The 24,639-nt window shown below is 48.1% G+C and overlaps 1 protein-coding gene across 1 annotated transcript in view; it reads left to right on the top strand.

The window, feature by feature from the left end:
• DNAH6 (dynein axonemal heavy chain 6) overlaps positions 1–24,639 on the top strand; it is a 3,423,448-nt gene that overhangs the window by 1,615,016 nt on the left and 1,783,793 nt on the right. Inside the window, exon 22 of the mRNA XM_069626424.1 lies at positions 3,717–3,897. Coding sequence (XP_069482525.1) covers positions 3,717–3,897 — 181 coding nt within the window. The remainder of the gene's footprint in view (positions 1–3,716; positions 3,898–24,639) is intronic.

Below are 24,639 nucleotides of genomic sequence, written 5' to 3'. Positions count from 1 at the left end.
TACAACCATGCAGGGGAAAGGGGAAACCATGGATAATTATATCAAAGCACTATGCTCCCAAATCATCGTGGGGTGAGAATCTGCTAAATTCAAATGGAGACTGCTCTGTAAATGGAGGACCCTCGCCGAAATACTATCGGTAGCCCGCACCGACTCGGCAGTCATGCAGCAGGTGGTCAGCCTGTGACGAGTGAAGATCTCATTGGACACCAGAGATCAGGAGGTTGTCAGGAAACTAACACCAGCTCAGCCCGACAAACCCGCTCAGTCAATGATATCGTGCTACAGGTGCAGCTATGAGTTTCCCCATGAAGGCACGTGCCCGGCACTCAGCCAGAAGTGCGCAGCATGCAGGAGTGATAGCCACTTCAGGGTGGTCAGCAGAAACGTCCCGGTGCCAACCGCCCAGTAAGCATCCTGAGGAGCAGCAGGCGCCATCCCAATCACGGACCAGACAACATGCATTTGAGCCGTGAACACAGAAGGTACCGCCCCGCAGAAGGAGAGAGCAGCCGGCAACCGCCCAGAAGATCTCTCCGATCTCCTGACAGGAGAATCACTCACAGGTCCTGACGGAGCATCCGCTACTTGGTGATACGCTCACCATCGGGGAGTGATTCCTCATCCTCGCACAACAGTCAGAGGAGCAAAGGATATGTGTGGGCCCTTGGAAATGAGACAGAAAAGGAACACAGCCCCATTTTAACCCTCCAAATACACAACATGCCGACAGAGATTTTCATCGACACGGGTGCAACTGTCAATATTCTGAGCGAAGAGGCCTATAATTGCCTCCCTCAACCCCTGAAACTGCAGCCCTTGCAGGGTGACATTTTCCCTTATGGCTCAAACACATCCCTGCCGTGCAAGGGCACTTTTACCACAGTCTGTGTACACAAATCACACACAGCCTGCATACGACTACATGTCCTCTCCACAGAAGCCAACAGCGGCTGCAATTCGAGTTTCAAAACGGCCGTTGACATGGGACTAGTCCACATCTTATACAACATGATGGCCCGCAAATATAGGGCCCCTGAAGGAGACGTCACTAAAACATATCCAAACCTCTTCAAAGGTCTAGATAAACTGTGCAACTGCAAAGTGAGGCTTCACATCGATCTGGAAGTCGAGCCAGTTGCCCAACACTACTACTGGGGTATCCTGATAAACATAAAAAAACAGGTGGAAGAGGAACTGAGCCGCTTACTCGACCTCCACATCATCGAACCCACAGTGGGGCCCACCCCATGGGTCTCCCTGATTGTACCAGCTCCCAAGAAATCGGCTGAAGCCTCCATTCGCCTCTGCGTAGATATGCACTGCCCCAACATGGCCATCCAGCAAGACCAACACCAAGCCCCGAGAATAACGCACTTGATCCACCTCTTCATTGGTGCAACCATGTTCTTGAAGCTTGACCAAACTAATCAAACAATGTACCAGCTCCTATGCGACTACCGCCACACTCCCCACAGCACTATGGGTAAATGCCCAGCAGACCTCCTGTTTGGCTGCAGGTTACGGACACGACTGACACAAGGGCCCCTGGAGGGCAACACCACACCGGAGGATGAGAAGATCTGGACGAAGAACACAGAAGAAAAACTGAAAATGAAGAATGTGGCAGATGAGAGGAGAGGAGCCAGAGAACACAGCTTCGAGGAAGGTGACAGAGTGCTGGTACGCCAGACCCAGAGAAGGAAGGGAGACTCCTGTTTCACACCTAGCCTTCTCACAGTCACAAAAGTGAAAGGCACCATGGTCACAGCTGTGGACGTGAAAGGAAAGACCATCACAAGAAATGTGTCACACTTCATGGAATGCCGTGGTGAAGTTGACACCCTGGGAAGCCTTAGAGGAGAAATAGGAAAACAGTGAGGACACATGGGCTTGGGAAGATTCCCATGACCCATGCTGGGGAGATCTCCGGCAGTGAGGTTGCAGATGACGATGGTGCGTGGTTTACAGAAAGGCCCCCTTATACAGCCCAGAACTGTCAAGAGCAAGTCGCCCGTGCGGGCAAAGACTAAACCCATAAGACTCAAGATGGGCTAGGACCAGACTAAGTGTTTAAAAAGGGGGAAGGTTATCATGTTCAGGCACTAGTTCCATCCACATCGTTATATGGAAGGCGGGTTAGGGTCGGGGCGGGACCCAAGGGAGTGGAAGTGACGGGGAATGGGGAAGAAGTAGTCAGTTAAAATAAAGTTGGAGTTGAGACCGGATCTACCTGTGTGGGCCTCCTCATTGTTTGAAGCCGTGTGCATGCTGAAACGGCAGAGCCGTATACATATGAGCGCTGCTCATATTGACAGATAAGATCATAACACATCTTTTTTTTAACTTCAGCTCTGTGGTGAGTCTACGTTGTAATGTGGATTACTTCCCATGGGGTAAGTATATAGCATTAAGGGGAGGAAGGATAGTTCAGGGGCAACCCTTTTGTCTTGGAAGCAAGACAACGTGGCGCAACACAAGTTTGAATCCCGATCCTGTGCTTAGAAACCACTTGCTGGTATTAAGTGTGTTATAAATGAACAATAAGTAAATATATTTTTCAGGGAGTAGTTTTGCCATATATTTCAGGAATGTCTTAGAGAGACATCTATGACTGGGTTGATCTGGAGTAGGATTATGCATTCAATTCACGTATTTGTCTAAAAACTGTGTGTGATTGCTGGACAGCCACATGGAAAATGTTCTACTTCATAATGTCCTCTCCCTGTTCTGACAATACATATTGAAAGATGATGAACCTCTGAAATTAGGCCAGGTTGTGCACTGGCATCATGTTTTGCCGAACGCCACTGATGACACTTGCATGTCATGCTGCATGCTACAGATAGATGTAGTTGTCGGGTGCAGCTCCATAATAGTTGCCATTTTCATTCATGATTGTTGCATGCATTACACACGATCTCTAATCAAATGCAAGACTTCTAGTACTTCGACTAGTGGTGGTAATGCATGAGCTCAAATTGTGGGTGTGGTACAGGCCCGTTCCCACTGACTCACGATCTCCAGTATGATATTGGATTGCAAGCGTTACTTCTGCGTGACCTCTTTACCAGCCAGTTGAAATAAGGTGATCCTCATCATAGATCCTTTCCCTTCTTATTCCCCTCCTCTTAATCAGTCGGTGCAGCAGCATGCCTACGCGATTAACCATTTTTGGAATGTGTACCTCTTACTCTGTGCTTGGCTTTGATACTGTGTTGTTGGTTGTGATTGGGGTGTACTCTGTGCTACTTTGGTTTGACAAATCAGTTGCACCCTTTTCTGGGCTACTTTCTCCACATTGTGAAAGGAGCAAATATTGAAGGTCATTATTTGGAGCAAATCAAGTGGTCAGGTATTGTTTATCAGGATTGTGGTGCATCTTTGCACACATTCTGTGGTCGACCCCTTTTGCATGCTTAATTTGGTGTATTTGAATGCTTTTCACTTTTTATAAATGGCACATCTATCAGATGCACATTTTTGTGAATGAGGCGCAACTATTTCTGTCGCATTTGTGGTACCTCAGATTTGAACACTTTCTTTTTGAGAATCTGGCCCAAAGCCTTTAATTACACAGGCACCATTTTACACAACTGAATACACTTTATCGTAGATGGAATTAGCATCTAGTGGTAACTTCATTTTACTCTATACGTGTAATATGTGAACAACAGATATTATTTTGCAATTTACAAAATACGTTTTCATTTTAGGAAGAATGGCTGACGTGCCAAAGAAACTGGCTCTACTTGGAAAGCATTTTCAGTGCTCCCGATATTCAGAGACAGTTGCCTGCAGAGGCAAAGATGTTCCTGCAGGTTGATAGATCCTGGAAAGAAATTATGAGAAAGGTCAATCGTCTACCAAATGCACTTCGTGCAGCTACTCAACCTGGTATGAAGAAATGCACGATTGTTCTATTAACACATTTTGATTAGACTGTTTATAATCGTTGCTGTATACTGCTGTATAGTATTCGTAAAGCCTCTTGGGTATAAAACATGCTAACAATGAAACCATTGGATTTTATTGTTAGCATGTTTTATACCCAAGAGGCTTTACGAATACTATACAGCAGTTATATAAGGATTTTTTACTGCTGACAAAATACATCCTAATTTTTATAAGTAAAAGCAGAAGTCCTACTCGGGATAAGTATGAGCGATAATATGATTGGGGTAGGTGACGTTTCAGTTTTTCTTTTTGCATTCCTTTTTTGCAGAAACACTAGCAGCTGGAGCAGTCTCACGATCGGGTGCTTTACAAACCAGAGTATGGTTGTGTGGAGGCCACATGAAATTGGTGGTGGAGACAGAAGCTGGTCACACGTGACAAAAGGGGCGACAGAATAGTATGCTAGAAACACAAATGTGCAGTACTTACACTGCATGCTGCTAAAGTTATTTCAGGGGACAGATAACACACGCAGCTTAGAGACACCAATGGAAGAGATGGCTTACTGAGGCATTCCAATACTGGGCCTGGGCATACGAGTCCAGTTGCAGGGCATTCAAAATGTGGAGAGTTTGAAAGTCCAGTGCCTTGAAAATAAAAGAAAACATTCCAATGTTTTTCTTGATCGTAATAAGAATAAAGAGTCTATTGTGGGCTTGACAAAACTATTTTACAATAATAGTGGAGGGATTGGCAGACACAGATGCAGAGCCAGTTCCATGAAAGCTCTATGTATAGAAATTCAAAATATGTCTCTCTCTCTACTGGCTGTAGCTTCTGAAGCTGGGTGATTGCACTGCCAATTATGTTTGCCATTGAGGCTTAAGGAAAATTAATGACTTAATATAGTTCATTTATTGAGAAAAACCTAATCATTTAGAAATGCCAAGTTAATAAGAGGTAATGAAAACCCAAACATAATAATTGTAACTTCTTGAAAGCAGACTTAACTTTACAATTGGAAGTGGACATGATATGATGTCCATTTAAACAAGTGGCAAAATAAAATCCCCTTTGCGCCTGTGTGCAACCCATGTAGCAGGCTGAACTCTGCACATGCATGAACATTTTTATTTTTGTACCAAGAATGTAATTTAAATATATTGCAAGGGTGCAGAAGAGGGAGGCTGATACAAAGGTGGCCTGTTTGGGGCTCAATACTTTTATTAAAGAAGAAAGCATGAGAAAACCTATATATCCCTATTCTTAATAGGGGTGCAGTGGGGTTCCCTGCCTGAACTAAAGATAAGGTGTCTGTCAGAATATCTTGCCAACTCAAAAGTGTCCACCGCCCTATGTCAACAAAGCCCAACTTCTGTCCCTTACACTAGAAACTAAGGAATAAGGCAGTTCTGTTCTGGCCCCTGGAGATTTGAAGTAGTTCCCAATTCTTAGAACAACCTTGTGTCTCACACATTGTCAGGGAGAATGACTCCCTTCCCCTGATAGCAAAGTTTCATACAATACTTTTTTGGTGGGTCAGGAGAATGTCCCCCTTCTCCTGACCAATATCTCAGGGGAATGGCTCTCTTCCCCGGGCATTGTGGACCTTCCTGCCGGTCCGGGTTACCAAGAGGACTCCTCCTTTCTCCTGGTATCCTATTATCAGCTCCTTACAACCCGGGGAAGGACTCCATTCCCCTGGTCTTCCTTCTCCTTAGTCTTCACACCTACAGCACCCATTCTGAGTGTTAGGAGGGTCCGCGACCCTGGCTTCTCTTCTTCTTTGATCCGACCCACTTGGTTCACTTCCCTGCCAGGTACTGCCACGAGGAAGGTAACGCATATCACTCTGTTGCTTTGGGTCCTAGACCCTGGTTTCTCTTCTTCTTTGAACTGGCCCACTTGGTTCCCTTCCCTGCCAAGTACTGCCACAAAGAAGATGACTTGTATCTTGTTTAGTGAGTTTATCCCTGCCACTGTTGTGAGGGACTCTGCCTCTCAAGTTCTCTTTATGGCATTCAGGGTCTTTGACCCTTCCCTGGTGATCAATGGGCTTTGTTCCACCACTGCAATAAGGAGGAGACGGGTTTGTAGGCGTTCTGCCCCTGCCGTGCCACCCAAGCACTATGGTTGCAAAGGGTCCAAGGGGTAACTGCATGTGCCCTCTTGGTAAGCAGCCCCATGTCCCCTTCAGCACTCAGGGTTTTGGCAGTTTGCTGGGGCTTCCTGTGATGGTGGGCATTCCATTCGGCTTCTCCAGCATCTTGCTTTCATTGCGGCTCTGTGACAGCGTTTCCGGCTGCCTTCTGCTTTCCTTCCTTCTCTCGACAGTGTTGTGCACCAGTCTGCTTCTGCAGACCTCCCGATCATCAGACGTGGCGGACTGCCAGCCTCCTTGGAGTTCTTTACCTCCGGACCAGCAACGCAGGATTGAATGTCTTGCGTTCGGTGCGCAGCACACCTTCCATCCTCTGCGACTACCAAGACCCAATTTCTAGTCCATTGTTGCTTTTTATACAATGTTGCCAGTATTGCCTAGCCCCATCATATAAGTTCTTCGTCTCTTTTGCATATTTTATCCTTATTGCTCTGCTGGGTCAACTCGTTCCAGTACTTGGATTATTAGGTTCCTGTTGCTTTTCATTCCAGTATTTTCCAGGACCTTAAAGTACTCTGCCTTACAACAGCACATAGGTCCACTGTCTACAAAGAGGTTAGCAGAGGAAGGAGAGTCTAAAGTATGTGGAGGTGTGATGTTCTCATAAGGTCTGTACACTAGATGTTCATCCTTATCACTCCCCATGAGTTCTCCCACATTATACCACCCCCAGGGGGACTATCAGTAGCAGCCTCACCTCCCTGGCCTCATGGGAAAGGTCTCCCCTTCTGGGAGAAGTAGCGACATCTAGTGATTCATCTTAATATGTTAGAGGGACATGTGATATAGATATGAGACAGTGACAAAAATGTATCCTGAGCCAAGTCTCACGGATGCTGGTGGAATGTACTGTGCGGTATGTTTTTAAAATGCATACAAAGAAATAGGCAAATGGGAGTGTATCAGCATGATTATTGTCTAATCCTCTTAGTTACCACAGAGGAATGGATTCCTGTGTTTGAAATGCTGAAATTAAAGGATATTCAGTTAAAAAATTGTACATTCTTCAATGTTCTTGAGGAAGGGTTCAAGCCCTCCAACATTGTTGCAAATGGAGGATTCCAAGCTTCCTGTCAGGAAGAGATCTGAAAAGAGGCAGTCGAAGGTTGGTGAGGCAGTGGCTGACTGACAGGATGTAGTGTGGCTCAGGGAGTACTCCTGGGTTTAGATCCCTCCCTGAGGTCTTAGCAGTCCATCAGCCAGCCCCCGCCCTTGTAGCTAGTCCCAAAGGCGGCCCTTTTTAGGTCCCATTACTAAGACTTCATACCCTTCACATCCCCTTTGCTCTACTGGCTGGCCTGCTGGCTATATGCCATTGAAGCTAACCATGTTCTTTTCCTAGCTGAAAGGAGAAGTGGCACCCAGAAAAAAGGTATCCTCAGTGCTGGCCCTGGTGTCGCAAAGTAGTACTGCTGCGTCCCTCTGTGCCACCTGAAGCTCGGCAGTCTATATTGATTATATTGACAAATTATATTGATGGTTGAGGGTCAACTGTAGCATCCTGTCAGCTGTCTGTGAAAAAGTTGTTAATGATCGGATACTTAACAATCATCTTTGATTCACTCCTAAAACAGAGGTTTTAATTTTCAAAACGACAAACTCTGGTCTGGGAATATTTGGCCATGGTTGCTGTGGGTAAGAAGCACTGAGGAAGTTGAAAGCCGGAGAGAGTGCGGCACGAAAAACCTCAGGAGAAAGAGTGACTTGAGAGTGGTGGCTTGACCTAGACGAGGTGGACTGTTCAGTCTAGCAACGGCAGTGAAACCGCTGGAGCGCTGAGCCACAGAGAAGAAATAGAAGGAGTCGGAGCGAGAATCAAAGCTATCCCTTTAACAGCCCGCCAGCAAGCGCTAAGGCAGGTTTGAGCGCAGCAAGGGCCTCTGCTGGGGTTGTGGACCGTTAAAGGCCATGTCAGTCCGACTGGCAGGGCATGAAAGCCATTTGCACCCCGGGGTTCGTCTGGGGTGTGAATGGCTTTCACAATTTTTCAACTGGAGATCTGCGCTGCTAGCGCAGCTAATCTCCTGATGAAAAAAGAATAAAGAAGAAGAAAAAAGAAAATCTAGGCGCTGCGACATGGAAAAGGGAGTAAGCAATGCTCCGGTCACACAGGTAAGTGGAACGGGTGGCTACCTGTTGCCTCCGCACAATGAAAAGAGAAAAATAAAGCACCACCCGGGGAAGGTGTTGTCTAGGACAGTGGGTGGGCATTGTGTATTCTCACCCGCTGTTCCAGCCACCTGATTGGCTGATCACCCTTCCCCAGATGCAAATATGAAAGAAGTCCCAAACCTGCGAACAGGCCAGCAACGCTAACCCATAGAAAACAAGTTAACTGGAACGGCAGGAGACCTGGGAGGGAAGACGGGGATAAAGAGTACCCTCAGCCCACTCGTCCCCGTCCCCGTGAGTGGCTCAAAACTAAGAAATTGAGAAACAGTGTGAAACTTCTTTTACTTATCGCAGTAATATAAAAACTGGACAAGAGAATTAGAAGAACTACTGGGTCCACAACAAATATATCAAAAAGAAGACATTCAAAAGAGGAGGAACAAGATGTTAAATATCTTATTTGGAAGAATTTAAAGATCTATTGAAACACAGAGGATATGAACCACATAAAGAGAGATTCAGTATCCCTAGTAATCTCAGAGAAGGAGAGACTTTCAGAGAGACTTAAAGTCACTGTACAAGAATGTCCAAAGCCCATAACATTGAGGAGGAGAAGTATAGATAGAGAACGAATAGGGGCGCCAAAGACTTGGAAAAGTCCCTTAGAGGAAATAAATAACTTAATCCAAGAGATAGCTGAAACGTATCTCAAAATTGTTTACTAACCGCTGAGGAAGCCTATCCAGGAGAAGGGGGTCATTCGCCTGGTCATTTGTTATTTTGTCTAAGTGGTAGGGATACAGCTGCTTACTGTTTACTTTGGACTTCACAACAGATGACCTGCACCTTAGTTAGTTTGGTTAGGCAGGGAAATCCATAGATTAGGGATAGTGAGGCCTTTTCACTTAATATTTTATTAAAAGAAAAACAAGAATGCCAACAACTGGTCTATCGCCTTCTTCTGACCTACCCCAATACCTGGACAAAATACTAACGTCATTCACAGAACTTAAAACTAAGTAGCCCAACAAAAATAACTTTCCCCCATTGACTACAAAATAGAAGGGGAAGAAAAACATGTTACCTTTCTCTCACATTTGTTACATGAATAAACATGTTATCAGAAACTGGTAATCCAATGGATACATTGGCTCTCCGACAACCGACACATATGCTCTCCTTTGCAATTTGAGTAGACTAAGGGGATATTATATTAGATGACCAGTGTCTGACAAAAGCCGCAAGGACAATCCTATTGTTAAAAAGGCTTGTATGAACATAGTTTACTTTGCCTACTAATCAGACCTTTGCCAATGGTGATTGATGATGTTTACTATTTTGATAATTGTTCAGTATGTCTAAGAGAATGTGAATGCACAGGAATTGTATGATATGTTAATGGGGCGTGGATTAGCCATGTCTCTAGTATAAGCGAGTGGTATGCAATATTTTAAGATGCACAGTTAGGTTACTTATATTTTGCACAAGGGGATACCATTGTATTTTCTTTTTTGCCACCAGATATGTTTTTTTAGGCATTTAGGAAGGGTGGGGGGAGCAGATTGCCTAGTCTCAGGTTAGGGGGGAGGAGGGGTGTGGACTTAAATGTTAAGGAATCAATTCTTAAACTGGTGCCATCCACCTATGTTTATGGAATATAGCTAGCTTACCTGGTGGAACCACTCTCCTAATTTCATAACACGTGTTAGGGAGAATTCTCTTTTTGGGCTGAATTTCCTAACCTAGTGAGTCCCCCAGCAGCTTTGCTGGATTTCTGGAGTTTGTTTTGAGACTCTTTTTCTCCCACTCTTGGACATGATTTATGGTGTTCCTTTGACTGTTAATGGGCCTCATTACGACCCAGGCGGTAAGTTACCGCCTGGGTCGTACCCTTACCACCATGGTGTAAACTACATTTACACCATGGTGGATGGCGAATTTACCGCCCCATTCCAAGGTGAGTGGGGCGGTAAATCCCCATTTCCCATTTTACCCTTCCCCATTCCCTTTTTTGCCCCATAGGGCATAATGGGAGTGGGGAAGGCGCTAATTACGCCACCGTAAATTACGGTGGCGTAATTAGCACCATGGTCCCTTAGCGCCATGGATTTTAACGCCTGCAAAAGGGACCTTGTAATCAGGTGTTAAGGGTCGGCGCCGTTTACGGCGCCGTTAACCCCTTAACGCCTGACTCGTAATGAGGCCCAATGTGTTTTATGGGCTAAGGGGTCCTTTACTCCATAGGGTCTCATGTGTTTTTACTATGTGTGTTACACAGCACCCTCCGTGCAGTGACACAGGGGTGTCATAGTGACACCCCACCCTAGGCTCCATACCCTGGGACTGACTACTGTCTCCCAGGGCATGTAAAGTCACCATTGGCTTTACTAGTCCCAAATTATGAACAGAAACCAGTACAAACCATCATATTGTGGACGTACTGGTCGGGGCAATTCGATTGCCCCGGGGTCTGTTAGTCGAGGGGGCACGTCTCCGTCCCCCCTGATCGAGTTTTGTCTGGTGGCAGTGGATACTACTTTTTATATTCAACCGCGAATATATCCCTATGGGATTTTCCCATTGTTCGAGGCTACCAACTTTAATTATTTAATTCTCATAGCCTCGAACATACCGCCGGTTTATTTATTTAATATTAATTCGCCGGTTGGTATTTTTTGCCAGGACTCGGTTCTAAAATGGCGTTTGTGTTCTCTTCTGTAACTCCAACCCAAGTCGAGCCCTTTGTTCCACTTTTGGCAGGCTTCTCCACAGAATCCTGCAAAAGTGGTGCCACTCTGTTTGGGTACCACAGGGGGTGTGGGAGGGGGTTTAGGCACCCTGGACTGAGTTACCTTGGTAACTCAAGTCGCACTCTTGTGTGATTGGCCCAAGTGGTGAGCCAGCCGGCTCACCACTTAGCATGTTTGATTGACAGCTAGGCTGAGTGAATGGGGGTGTGCTGCATAAAAGCAGGGCTTTGGGGACTGGAACTTCAGAAGTCGCCACAGGACCTGAGAATCCGACGAGGGAGAAGCTAAGCCGACCTGCTGCGACGATACCACCGGTGGAGCCCTGCGGAACCGACTCACCACTTCCCGACGACAGAGAAGATCTCCCTGCTGGAGAGTCTTCTTCCCCTGACTGGTGGGCACAACCAGTTTACCTTCTTTTCCTCGCATCCCAGGACGTCTTGTGATCGAATTGCCCGTGCCAAGCACCCCGGCAACCGGATATCCACCTACCATTGGACCGCGAACCAAAGGACCGCTCCTTTTAACTGAGAACTCCGCGGATGGTTTCTTCCTTGGCAGTGCAACAGACTCCTGTCTTCCTCCCCGACGAGATCCTCTCTTTCCCCGGACGAAGCAACGACTTGCATCCGCTGCCAGGAACATCTGCCCCCGCGGGAGTATTCTCACCACTTTAAGGTACCGTGTCCGCCAGGCCTCCCTTTCTAAAGATTGCTACAAGGTAATAATAATCCCTTAATCTTCTGGACTGGGCTGGCCGCCTTGACCATCTAACTGGTCCCCTTTCTTTTGGTCCAACTCTTTCTGAACCTTTTCGAGACTTTTGCGCACTTTTTAACCGTGTGACCTTGGACACATTTCATTCTGATCCTCTTAAAGTGGATCCGGCTTTCTGAACTCTAACTTCACGGTTTGACTCTGCCTTCCTCTCTTGCTGTGTTCTTGTGAAAGTGTTGGGATCTGTTTCAATTTATATCCTGCTTTTCTCTCCCTTTTAAAACGAATTATTAGAGTGCCATCTGCTTTAAGCGCTCACCGCTGTCTGAAAATAAGTGGAGCTTTACTTAAGGCTTGTCTAATATTCTTTTAAGGGAGTGTATATCTTTTAGTGACCGTGTTTTTGAACTGCTTAATATTAGTGCCTGTGTGTTTTATTAGATGTGATTTTAAATAAATAATTATATCTCTTTTACACCAAGCTCTGGTCAGTGTTTGCTTGTTCTACTATGTTCTTTTGACCTATTGTAAATACTCTGTATACTGCCTAACTCTTCTTGAGGGAAGTCTGACTGCTCAGCCACAGCTACCAAGTGAATCTGTGTGGTACAGACTGCTACCAAGTGGGTTTACTGCCAAACACCCGTAGTCTTAAATCTTTTGCAGTGGTCCCAGAGGGAACTGCACAGGTTTCTGCCTAACATGTTATGTATAGCGCCTTTTATCATTGGTATGGTCACATCACTAACATCAGGCAGTATCGTAGCATCCCTAAAGGCTGTCAACTTGAGTGCGGACCAAGACATACCTGAAAACTACAGAAACATATTGAACATTCCTTTTGTAGCTGAAAGTCCGGAAAATATAATCACTCAACCGGTACTCCATAGTGAAGAGAACATCATACTTCATGAAAGAATTTTATTTTCCCTCAAACGGAAATACAGAAACAAATCTTCTTTACATGAAAGAGGAAATTGTGAAAACATTTGGCAGAAATTCACCTATAGCCTCAGTGTTCCTTGATCTATTAGCTACCTAGGGTACAGTGAAGCATCTGATACCAATACAATGGAGTGCATTTTGAGCTTGCTGTGATTTAAATTATATGCATAAAAGCCTAAGGTTTTTACGTATGTAATTCCCATTATGGCTAATTTTCCTTGATTTGTTTCGCAGAGTAAAGGATTGAAACATAACTTTAATTCCTGCTACTTCCTTCCTATCCACCATACAAATACTACAGTATTTGCACCAGCATGGATTTTCATGCCGAGGCAAATGCTGGGGATTCCTACAGAGTCTGGTTAATTTTTGCTCCAGCAAAAAGCAGGGGGATTCCATTGGATTTCATTGTAAATCCTGCCCGCCATGCCTACATGGAAGACCGAGTTTGCTTCATTTCTATGGCAGAGTGCAAAGGGGTAGCTTGTAAGCGTCTATGGTGCCTTTTTTCCCTCCCCTTTTACACTCCGCTGTGCAAATGAGGAATATTTGTGTGCGGGGACCTGTGTACAAGTAACGGATCCTTGCCATCAAATTACAGGGAACTCCAAAATGATCCCCAATGATTAAAAGTTTGAATGGGAACAAGTGGTACTTCCTTGGAATATGCCATCAACTACCAACTACCTACACAATCGTATCCTGATGGTTAAAATGATAGACTTGAGGGGGCGCTGAGGAGCAGCCCAGAAAATGGCTGCTTAGCCCGTGAGCTCCGTGATCTGCAAGCACTCATCTGCAAATGTCGGCGGCTACTCTTTGAATCCCTGGCCATCGCTTCACAGACTGATCACTAACATTCTGCTGTGCACCTACCTGCAATTTCGGGAGAAATTGGTGTCGGGGTCCGTGTTGCGGCTGCTGGACGCTTGGCTTGCTGTGCGGCTTGGGCCGCGTGGCTTGCAGAGGGGACCGGCCGTTGCCCTCCCTTTCCATTACTGCGGACGACCTCGGCCGGAGCATACCATCTTGGCTTCCTGCTCCTGCGGGCTCGGGCGTGCCCTGGAGCCATACCGCCTGGCTGCGCTGCCCGCCTGACCACTTGCTCCTGCTTGGCCGGTGCCGGTGGGACCCCCGCCCCCGGAGACATCCAGCGTCCTGGTGGTGCCTTGGTGTGTGGGGGGCCTGCCGTGCTGCCTCCCTGCTGATTCTGCTGTTGGGCTGGGCTGGTCCGGCAGCCGCGGTGCCTCACAGGGGGCACTGGTGCCTCCCTGCGGCCCGTTGCAGCTGGCCGCATTTGGCATTGCCGGGTCCGCCCTGGAGGCCGAGCTGCTGCCTGCCTCGCCCCCACTGCCATCAGAGTGGCGCCGGGGCCCGCCCGCGCCTATCGGCGGCCGGCGCATGTGAGCACTGGCTGCGCGCGGACCGGAGCCTGGCGGCTCGTGCGGGCTCTTCCTCCTCACTCTCTGGGACGCCATCTCCGGAGACCCGCATCGTGACTGGGCGGCCCATTGGACCTCCGCTGGGATACAGGCACAGCCGCCCTGTAGCCTGAGAGGTGGATGCTGGGGGCCTGATCATGTACTACTACTGGCTGCTTTCTAAGTGTGCCCCTCTGCCCTGCTAACTCTGCCACCTCCATACATAACTTTTGCCACTGGACTTGAAGCAGCCCACTGTTTGCCGACCCTGTGAGAGGCCACTATAGTACTGCAGTGACCCGTCCCCAGGCTGCTGTGTGAAGACCTGGGCGGTGGCGCTAGCCTCAAATCCTTAACTGTGTTGGGCCCTGAGCCCAGGGAAGTGGCTCACACCTTAATATCTGGGGCACCAAACTCTGCTCCTACACACGTGGCCCCCCCACGAGACTCTACCAACCACGTGACACTCTGCTGGACGGGTGGCGGGGTCAAGGTCGCCCATACTTCTCCTCTGCCAGCTCCCATTTATATCGCCATCGCTGGACCCACAGACCACGGCCCGGTCTGCAATACAATACTTGAATAACCATTCCAACTCAATTATCATCACGATACATCTGCACTCCCACAGTGTTACGTGCTCCACCATCACCGTTGCCTCGTAATACTCCTCGGTCCCCATCAGTGTGGCCTCTCCGCTACAGCACTTGGACACCTACCAGTGGCGAACGCCTCACGTCTAACTACACTGTCATGTCTAGCAGATCCCGGGGCACCAGTAAAATGGGAGCTATGGATAAGTTTGCCAAAGCAACACCTAAATCAGACCAGGGCCATGCACCCACCATACGAGATGACCCCACCTCATCCCCAACTGCCTTGGCTCCTGGCCTTGCGGCGATACTGGAGTCCATGAGCAAGAATTTTGCCTCTTTCCATGAGAAACTCGAGGATATTAATGCTAACGTTGCATAGCTCAACTCCCAACTAGACCATGCTGGCACCAGGATTACTGAGGCGGAAACACGAATAAGTACCAATGAAGACAACATACACACCCTCCAGGACACTGTCAGCTCCCTCAGCCGGGACATGAAAATGGTTAAGGCCAAATGCGATGAACTGGAATCGAGATCGCGCAGGAACAACGTACGCATAATTGGAGTTCCTGAGAATGCACTCAAGGGCCGCATGGAGTTTGCAGTGGAAGATCTGTTAAAAGAGCTGCTTGACAACCCCGCTCTGTCCCCCTTCTTCACTGTGGAGTGTGCTCACTGTGCCTTGTCATCGTGCCCCGCGCCCAGAGACTTCCCCAGGCCTATCATTGCTAAAATTCTCAATTACAGAGACAGGGACCTTATCCTTCGCTTATCCCGTGAAAGGGGGGAGCTGCGTCTGGGCTCCTAGACAATCAGGATCTTCCCTGACTTCTCCATGGCGGTACAGCAGGAGAGACGCCAATTCTTAGGGGTCAAGAAGATGTTGCTAGAACGAAGCATCCCCTACGCAATACTGTTTCCGGCACGGTTGAAGTTTACATTTAAGGGGAAACTGTACTTCCTCACGGTTCCCGAAGAGGCAGTAAAGTTCATAGAAGCTCAGATACCGCTCAACGTCCCTCCTGGGGACCACATGGACAATGACTGATCCGGCCCCCATCTGCCTCCTAACACTTAAACAAGTTAAAAACTTTTACTCTTGTCATTTGATCTGTTACGCTGCAAGCCCTGACTCTGAAGCCGCTCTACTGCACCCAGCTCAATCACGAAGAGACACTGGCTCATACTCCTATACGTCTTGTTGCTTTCCAGATGAGCTGATCGAAACTACTGGGCCTGAGCTACTCATGTAATATCACTATCCACTGGCCCATATGTCCTTTCAGGGAAAACTACAATCTAAGGACCTACAAAGCCGAACTTACGTACCCTTGCGGTACCCCAATACTGCTTGTTGTTTTGTGTTACTGGCAACACGGCAACGGCGCACCCCACTGCAGTTGTAAACTTATGTTGGAAGTCCTGGTTGGTGTGGGATCCTGTTGGGCCAAAAGAGTGACCGGTCCATGTTAGGATCGGCCTGCTGACACCCATTTCTTGAGGGATGTTAGAGGTGGGCGGGAATGGGTGCCGCCGGCCGTTGCTGTATGGCGAGGGAGGGGGGTGGTGGGGTTTCGGGAAGTTACATTGCGAAAGGCGGAGGCAGACCGACAGAACGCGCTATGTTGGAGCGTCTAAGCTGTGACCAAGCAAACTGCAAATGCCTGACACGACAGGTGAGCTGTGATGTGCCCTAAACAACTGAAATGCCCACTACCATAATGTCCTGGAATGTCCGGGGATTGAGTAACCATACTAAGGCTCGTAAAATTATGGCCTATGCCAATAGACATGGCTGCAAAATACTGCTGCTACAAGAAACGCACTCCACTAGCCGCCTGGCGGGGAGCATGGCACCATCTTGGGGCCCCAACAGATACTTCACTTCATACTCCACTCAAGCCAGAGGCGTGCTGACAATGATCCACACATCCATTAAATTCGTATTACACAAGAGCTACATAGATCCCGATGGACGATATGTCATATTACACTGCACCATAGTAAACAGGGAGTATCTTCTCATGAACTCCTACGGCCCCAATGTAGATTCCCCCGAGTTTGTGGACACTGTGTCGATCATACTGCTGGGCTATGTGGGAATTCAGGTTATATGGTGGGGAGGACATGAACCTCATCTTGGACACTGACCTGGACAGAACCAGGACCACCGCCTGGTCCCTGTCCGGCGCTGCACGCAGGCTACACAGTCACATCACGACATTCAACATTTGTGACGCCTGGAGGACACTATAAGGACACTATGCCCCTAACGGCGCGAATATACTTATTACTCCTGTGTCCACGATAGTTCCTCCAGAATTGACTTGTTCCTAGTGTCAAGTGAAGTGATGGGCAGGGTGGAGGGTGCACAGAATTTGACTGGCACATTATCTGACCACGCTTCGATTACCATGTCAGTGGAACTGAGAGCACCTGTCCCGACATTCAGCACATGGCATTTTAAATCTGCGGCCCTTAAGGACATCGTGTTCAAGACTGACATACTGGCTGACATTGAGTCCTTCTTTGAGCATAACACCCCCCAGGCTACTTCCATTGGTGTCAGATGGGACGCCTTCAAAGCCTATATCAGGGGGATGTCCATATCCAGAGAAGCAGGAGTGTTAAAAACGATAAGAGCCGCCCTCAGTTGCTCTGAAACCAAATTAAGGCAGCTGGAACTGGAATGTTCAGCCGCTGCTGACCCCGCCAAACTTACCCGAATTAGCGAGGAACTCCAGACAAACAACACACTTGCCACCAATGAAGTCCAATACTTTAGCCGCCCGCAAGCCGCTCGTAAATATGGCGAGGGCGATAGACCCGGGAAAACATTGGTGACTCTCATGAGAAGAGAATGTGTCCAAGCGCAGATCGCCCCCATTAAGGATGTACAAGGCATTCCACAGTGGTCGGACCAACAGATTTTAGACATCTTCACTGACTTTTACACGTCCTTATATTCTCAACCCCCTGAGCACACTGAACAACACATGTGGGAGCTGCTTGATAAAATACCCACAACATGCATCTCTTCCTCCACCAGAGACCAACTGGACTTCCTGATCACTTTGGACGAGATAGTCAGAGCTATCTCAGACTTGCCTAAAGGCAAAGCACCGGGTCCTGACGGACTCACCGCAGAATTCTACGAGGAACACATTGCCGTACTAGCTCCCAAGTTGTTGGAAGTCTGGGATGAGTCGCTCTGCATGTCCGTTCTCCCTCCTTGCGTGAAACCGTTATAACGGTATTGCTCAAGCCTAGCAAGCCTGACAATGAATGTGGGTCATATAGACCACTCTCTTATGAACCTTGACACTAAGATTTTTGCCAAGGTGATGGCGAACCGTTTCCTCCTGTTCATGACACATCTGGTCCATGAAGACCAAGCAGGCTTTGTACCAGGGAGGTCCCCTTCCCGTAACATCAGGCGGCTATTTAATGTAATGTCCCGTATTGACCAGGAAGCGCACGCCGTAGCGGTCACACTCGACGCCCAGAAAGCGTTCGATATGGTCTCATAGAAATATATGTGGCTGGTGTTGGAGACAATGGGCATTGGCCCAAATATGATCGGATACATTAAATTATTATATACCTCCCCTGTAGCGAGGGTGCAGGCTAGCTCCTTGACATCCAATCTGTTTACACTCTTTAGGGGCACCCGACAGAGCTGCCCCTTCTCCCTGATCCTCTTTGCTCTAGCAATAGAGCCAATGGCGGACCACATCCGAGCACGCCATTCCCACAGGGGAATAAGACTAAAAGACACCCCCGAAATCATATCCCTTTATGTAGATGATGTATTACTGTACATTAGGGACCCTACCACTCAGCTTAACCCCATATTACGAGACATCACACGCATAGGTACCCACTCAGGATTGACAATTCATTATTCTAAATCTGAGGTTTTTCCCACTCACTAACTCCACCCAACAACCAGCCACCGAATATCATCTCCGCTGGTCCCCTGGCGGAATCAGATATTTGGGAGTCCAGTTATCTTTAACTAAGCCCACCCTGCTCGCAGATAAATACCTGGCCGCAGCACAGCTAGCTGAGATGAAAATGACGCAGTGGCGTTCTCTCCCATTGTCGATGGCCGGTAGACTCTCCTTCATCAAAATGGTCCTACTTCCTAAGCTGCTCTCCACCTTCAGTAACATACCCATATGGCCAGGGGGGAAATAATTTACTATACTACATAAATCATGTGCACAGTTCCTTGGCGGTGCGCAAGAAATGGGCTGATATGACGCTCCCATACAAACAAGGGGGGTTAACTGCTCCCAATCTAATACTTTATTGGACAGCGGCTCAGGCCCAACACGCCACTCACTGGTACCCAGGGTCTCCAACCCGCCCACATGTTAAACTGGAAATTTTGGCAGCAGCCGGAGTCAACATAATGTCCCTCATACTACACCAGCACTATGTACCTGACTCTCTCATCGACCTGATCGGTGCCACCCTGCGTGCCTAGACTCGTCTGCTACACCCAACAGCAGAATCCCCTCCATATTATAAATGGCTCCCTGTGTGGGCCTTCCCCGGACTGGAACCAACACATGACACTGCTCTAGCTCGGCACTGGGGGGCTCTAGGCTACCAGGCATTGGCAGACTGCTATCCTGATGGCAGGTTCATTGACCCTCAGACATGGGAGCCGGGACATTCTGGGTCTGCTTTGAAGGCCCTGCAATATTACAGGCACCAGGCTGCATTCCGTGCTACATGGCCCTCCTTCCCTAATGAACCCCCTGACACCCTGGCAATCCCATACATTGCCAACTAGGGCAGCGCCCGCGGTGTTGTTTCCTCTCTGTATAAGATATCACAGGGGACCGCCCCGATCCAGACTCCCGGGGCACGCGGTGAGTGGGCAGAGGAACTGGGCCTGGAGATCTCCGACCAGGTGTGGGAGAAAATGTGCTTACATACTCAAAAGGTTTTCCTTAACTTCCTCTATCGTGCCATGCAGTATAAACTACTGAACAGACTGTACTATACCCCATGCAGGACATCTAAGTTTGCCCACACCATCGCACATTCCTGTCCCCGCTGCAAGGCGGAGAAAGCGGATCATTTGCATATGTTTTGGACTTGCCATAAATTGGGGGAATTTTGGGAAAGAATCTTAGAGACACTTACCGAGGTAATTGACACTACAATTGACTCTGACCCATTGGGTATCCTGTTTGGGGTGTGGAAAACCGACGATATCAAACGCATGGCTAAATTCCTCAATGTAAGCTGCATGTTAGTTAAGAAATGTATACTTCAAAGGTGCAAAAGCCCCCCCCCCCGCCCTTTTATTTCAGAAATGGTTGAGCTTGCTTACATGGTCTCAGAATTGTGCATAAGAATGCCTCACCATGCTCCCTGCTCATTCCTGCCCTAAGAACATATGGTCCGCACTCAATAGCTACCTCAACAATCAAGAGGAGAGGACATCTGAGAGTGGCTCGTCCCCGGCCCCATCAGAAAATGCTTGCACATCATGAACCATTATACTCGGCTCTTCCCCCACGTGCCATACTATTGTTTCTGTGGTTAATGCATTGCTGTTCTCGTACTTGCTGTATACATCATGCGCTTTAACATGTGTGTCTGTTGTAAACCTCTGTCAACAAAAATAAAAGTTACAAAAGAAAAAAATGATACACTTGAACTCATACATTTTCCCTTTAAAGTGTGGTGTTGCCAAAGGATCCCTCTTATCCCCATGTCGCCATGCAGATAACTGCAGATAACTCAACATCTTCCTATCCATAAGCAGATATTTCTCAGGTAATTTTGAACTTGAAACCGGATGACAACAATCGGAATATAAGGGAACTCCTCTAGAGAATTCAGGATTGGTCTGACCTTAGATAATACTCTGCCTTAACGCCTGTAGAACAGAGAATATCTTCTTAGGCATCCTACCTTTCAAAATGCCAATCCTCATTGGTACAGGATCCACCTTGTTGGACCAGGTAAATAATCTAGGCATGCTTTTTTACAAGCTCTCAATACAACTACAAATAGAATCCATAGCACAAATATCACACTTTCAGCACCACATCCTAGGAGAATTGTCCCTTACTTGGAAATGACACTGAAAATCAAAGTGAGCAGAGCCCTTGTCCTCTCTCACCTAGATCATTTCAATAGTTACTATCTAGAACTGAATAGAAACCAAATAAAACAATTGCTACTGTTATGAATCCAATGGACTCATCACTGTTTTCCAGCAGTGACCTCCTCTTATGTTGGCAGAGGACGGTAACCGCTACCTGATCCTAACATTGGGGGCGCGGGGGGCTGTATGAGGGAAGATCACATGGGGGAAAACGCCTCTGGGGTGATGCCTTAGTTCATCAGGTAAGACGTGGAACCCCTCTTTACCCCTTACAGCATGAATCTGCCATTTGTACCAATCTAATAGCTCAATGTGATATTTTCACCCATAGAGAATAGTGTAAACACTGGTCACATCCCAAAGGCCAACTCTCAGCTAACAAGCCCTGTAAAATTATGAAAGACACTTTTTTCACCTCCACATACTCTTCTTCCAACCATAGTTTGACTTTAAACCCTATAGCAAACATTTATACCATAGTCACAAAAAGGGACTATTGTTCCCACAATCCCCACAACACTGGGATGAAGAAGAGGAGTAATGATGATCACATACCATTGTCAGCAGCCTAGTTATTTTCCAAATCCTATTGGCCACAGCCAATAAAAAAAGGTAGAAAATCTCAGGAAGTGCAGGAGAGGCCTTTCCTGGATTAACTGGCTGCAGAACTCATGTAACAGAAAGGAAGGAACTGCTAACTGCTGTTTGGGCCAGAGAAGAGGGGAACCCTTGCTCCCCAATTTCCAAAGGGGAGCTGAAAGGCAAGAGGGCCAGTCTGGTTCCTCCAGAAAGAAGGGGAACCCCTGGTCCTTAGCAGGGTGCTTCAATTGACTGCTGGTTTCCTTACTGAAAGGGATGCCATGGAGAGAGGTTTCCAAGCAGGCTGCAGCAGAGGCAAAGGTCAGAGAGGTGCAGTGAGCAGTGCAGGAGAGGACAGTGAACTCCAGGTAGAGGCTCGCGAATGCGAGGTAAACAGAGAAGGCTACTGGGACAGAAGGAAAGCCGCTGCAGGTGAGCAGGAAAAGCTGTGGAGACAAAGGGAGCAGCACAGAAGCCCCTGGTTGTTGGGCTGCTCGTGGAAGCCGCGTTCGTCAGTCCAGGATGAGAGAGGAAGCCAGCATGTGACCATGGAGGTGCACAGGATGCTGGAAAGACCTCCACTGGCTCCTGGGTGGAAATTGAATGAAGCAGCTATTCCACAAAGACGCAGGCACAGTCTGAGACGCTGGAAGAGACTCGTGAGTCTGCCCATAGTAGTTGGGGACCCCCGGGGTGTTCCGACAAGTGCGCCAGCAAGTGTGATAAATATGATATTGCTAATGCTGAAAAGAGCAGAAGAAGGTTGTTTGAATGTAGTCAAGGCAAAATACAAATTCAACATCCAATAAAAATATATATATATTTTTTTTAATTCAATTTTTATTGGTTTTTCAAGAGCAAGAAAAAGCAAACTTATGCATGTAATATACAGTGGGCACATGCCCATAATGAGTTCAAAACTTAATAGAAACACAAGGGTTTAACGCTTTTCACCCCCCCCTCTCCGCCCCCTCTCGGGAACTCAGAGTCCACAATTAATGATTCTTCTCTTTGGGCAGCACCAGCCGGGCCCGGGGCCAACTATATATAGTCGACTCTCCAGATTTCCATGCATAGGGATCCATGCACAAGGTAGTTATGGGCCGGGTGGAGGCGTCCAATTACCCTGGAGACTTGTCCTCTGAGTTAACAAACACCTCCATGAAACGCAGCCAGTCGGTTTCAATCTGTACACTAGAGCCATGTATTGCAGCTGTTAGTTTGTCCATGAAGTAAATGTCCTTGGCCACTGTCACCCATTCCCTCTTCGTTGGAAGGGTTTGTCTTTTCCAGGTCTTGGCCCGAGCCGCTCTAGCAGCCAGCAATAGGGCGTGTGTCAAGGCTGATACCTTTTCCCAGTGCTCATCTCTATGTTGCAGGCCAAAAATCACCGGTATGGGGTCCAACGGGTAGTCCCCCTCCCCCGCATCCCTGATCCAACTAAGCACCTCGGACCAATAAGTCTGGACTTTGTGACAGGTCCACCACATATGCCAGTAATTGGCTTTTTCCCCACACCCATGCCAGCACACTGGGGCTACGTCTGGGAACATCCTGGAAAGAGTAGTTGGGACGTACTGCCACCTGTGGAGGAGCTTGACAGCGTGGGACTGATATTGACATGAAATCGACGTCTTGAAGGCCCTAGTGCAGAGTTTCCCCCAAAGGCCATCCCCTATGGTGCAGCCTAGATCCCTCTCCCATTTCCTTCTGAGGCTCCCAGTGGTTACCTCTCAGGGAGCCAGGAGGGCCATGTACAGGAGCGAGATGAGGCCCTTCATTTCCGTATGGGAATCCAGTACTTTTTCCACTGGGGTGAGCCCCCTCTGTAAGCATTCCTTCAGTTTTGGGTTCATTAGGATGCCTTTGAGTCTAAGGTATAAGAGTGGCGAAAGTCTGCCGATACCCAGCGCTTCCGCTAGTTCCTGGATCGGTATGAAAGAGTTAACCCTCACCAGTTGGCCAACCCTACAAAGCCCTGCTTCGAACCAGGACTGGTAATGTCCGTGTCCTGGAATCTCTTCCAGTACTGGTGTGGACCATATGTGACTGAGTGGGGAGGGCCACGTGGTGACTCCATCCTTAAGTCCCTTCCCTGCTAGTGCTTTCCACATAGTTCCCATAATGGGGTGGTCTTTAATTCTTCTTGGAAGTTTCTTAAGTGGGACCCACAACCATTCCCCCACCGTAACTGGGCTCAGGAAGGAGTTTTCAATATAGACCCACTGTTTTTTGGGGTCTTCTCTAAGGTGGGGGGCCAAAACCCTGACCTGTGGTACATGTCGAGATCTGGGACGGCCACACCTCCTATTTCTTTGGGAAGGGTGAGGGTCTCATACCCTATTCTGGGCTTCTGGCCTTGCCATATAAACTTCAGTATGCGCCTCTTGGCCTCTCCGAGGTATGCCACGGGGCCTCCAGTGGGAGCATCTGGAAGAGGTAGAGCACTCTGGGGAGCAGGTTCATTTTTATCGCATTTATTCTACCCATCCATGAGATTTGTCCCTTCCCCCAACCCTCCATTTCCCTGAGCAATTTCTCAACCAGAGGGGAGTAGTTTGCCAGACTCAGGTCTTCATTGGGTCTTACGATGTTGATCCCCAGGTATTTTATCCCATCGACGCAGACCTGAAGGCCCAAAGGGGGCAATTCAGGTAAGCACCTATCGGCATCCGAGGCAAATGGGAAGATCATGGACTTGCCGACATTAACTTTAAAACCTGAGAACCTGCCAAACTGGTTGATGATTTGAAGGGCCGCCGGGACTGAACGCGTAGGTTCCCTCAAGTGGAGCAGGATGTCGTCCGCGTACAGGCTGAGTTTAAAGGTACGGTCTCCCACCACTATGCCCCGCACCATGGGAGCGCCTCTTAGGTATTCTGCGAGAATCTCCATGGTCATGGCAAAGAGAAGGGAGGAAGGGGACAGCCCTGCCTCGTCCCCCTCTGGAGGCCAAAAATGCGAGACAGGGGACCATTGACAGTCACTCTGGCTGAAGGTGACATATATAGGGCTTTGACGGCCCGTCTAATCCCCATTCCAAAGCCCAGCTTTTCTAGGACACCATGTAGGGATCCCCAGTCGACCCGATCAAATGCTTTCTCGGCATCTATGGACACAAGAACTGGGTTCTCACCCATCGGAGCCGCGACCCGCATGAGATGCAGAGTTTTACGCAGGGTGTCGGCTCCCTGTCTTCCCTGTATAAACCCCACCTGGTCTGAGTGGATCAGGTTCGGCATATGGCCGTCCAGCCTCGTGGCAATAATTCTCGTGAACAGCTTCGCGTCCACGTTAAGGAGGGAGATAGGTCTATAGGAGCGGC

The sequence above is a fragment of the Ambystoma mexicanum genome, chromosome 6p (assembly GCF_040938575.1).
Source record: "Ambystoma mexicanum isolate Mex_15411 chromosome 6p, UKY_AmexF1_1, whole genome shotgun sequence".
NCBI lineage: Eukaryota > Metazoa > Chordata > Amphibia > Caudata > Ambystomatidae > Ambystoma > Ambystoma mexicanum.
The sequence above is the reverse complement of the archived record's forward strand: the minus strand, read 5'-3'. Positions and strand labels throughout refer to the sequence as shown.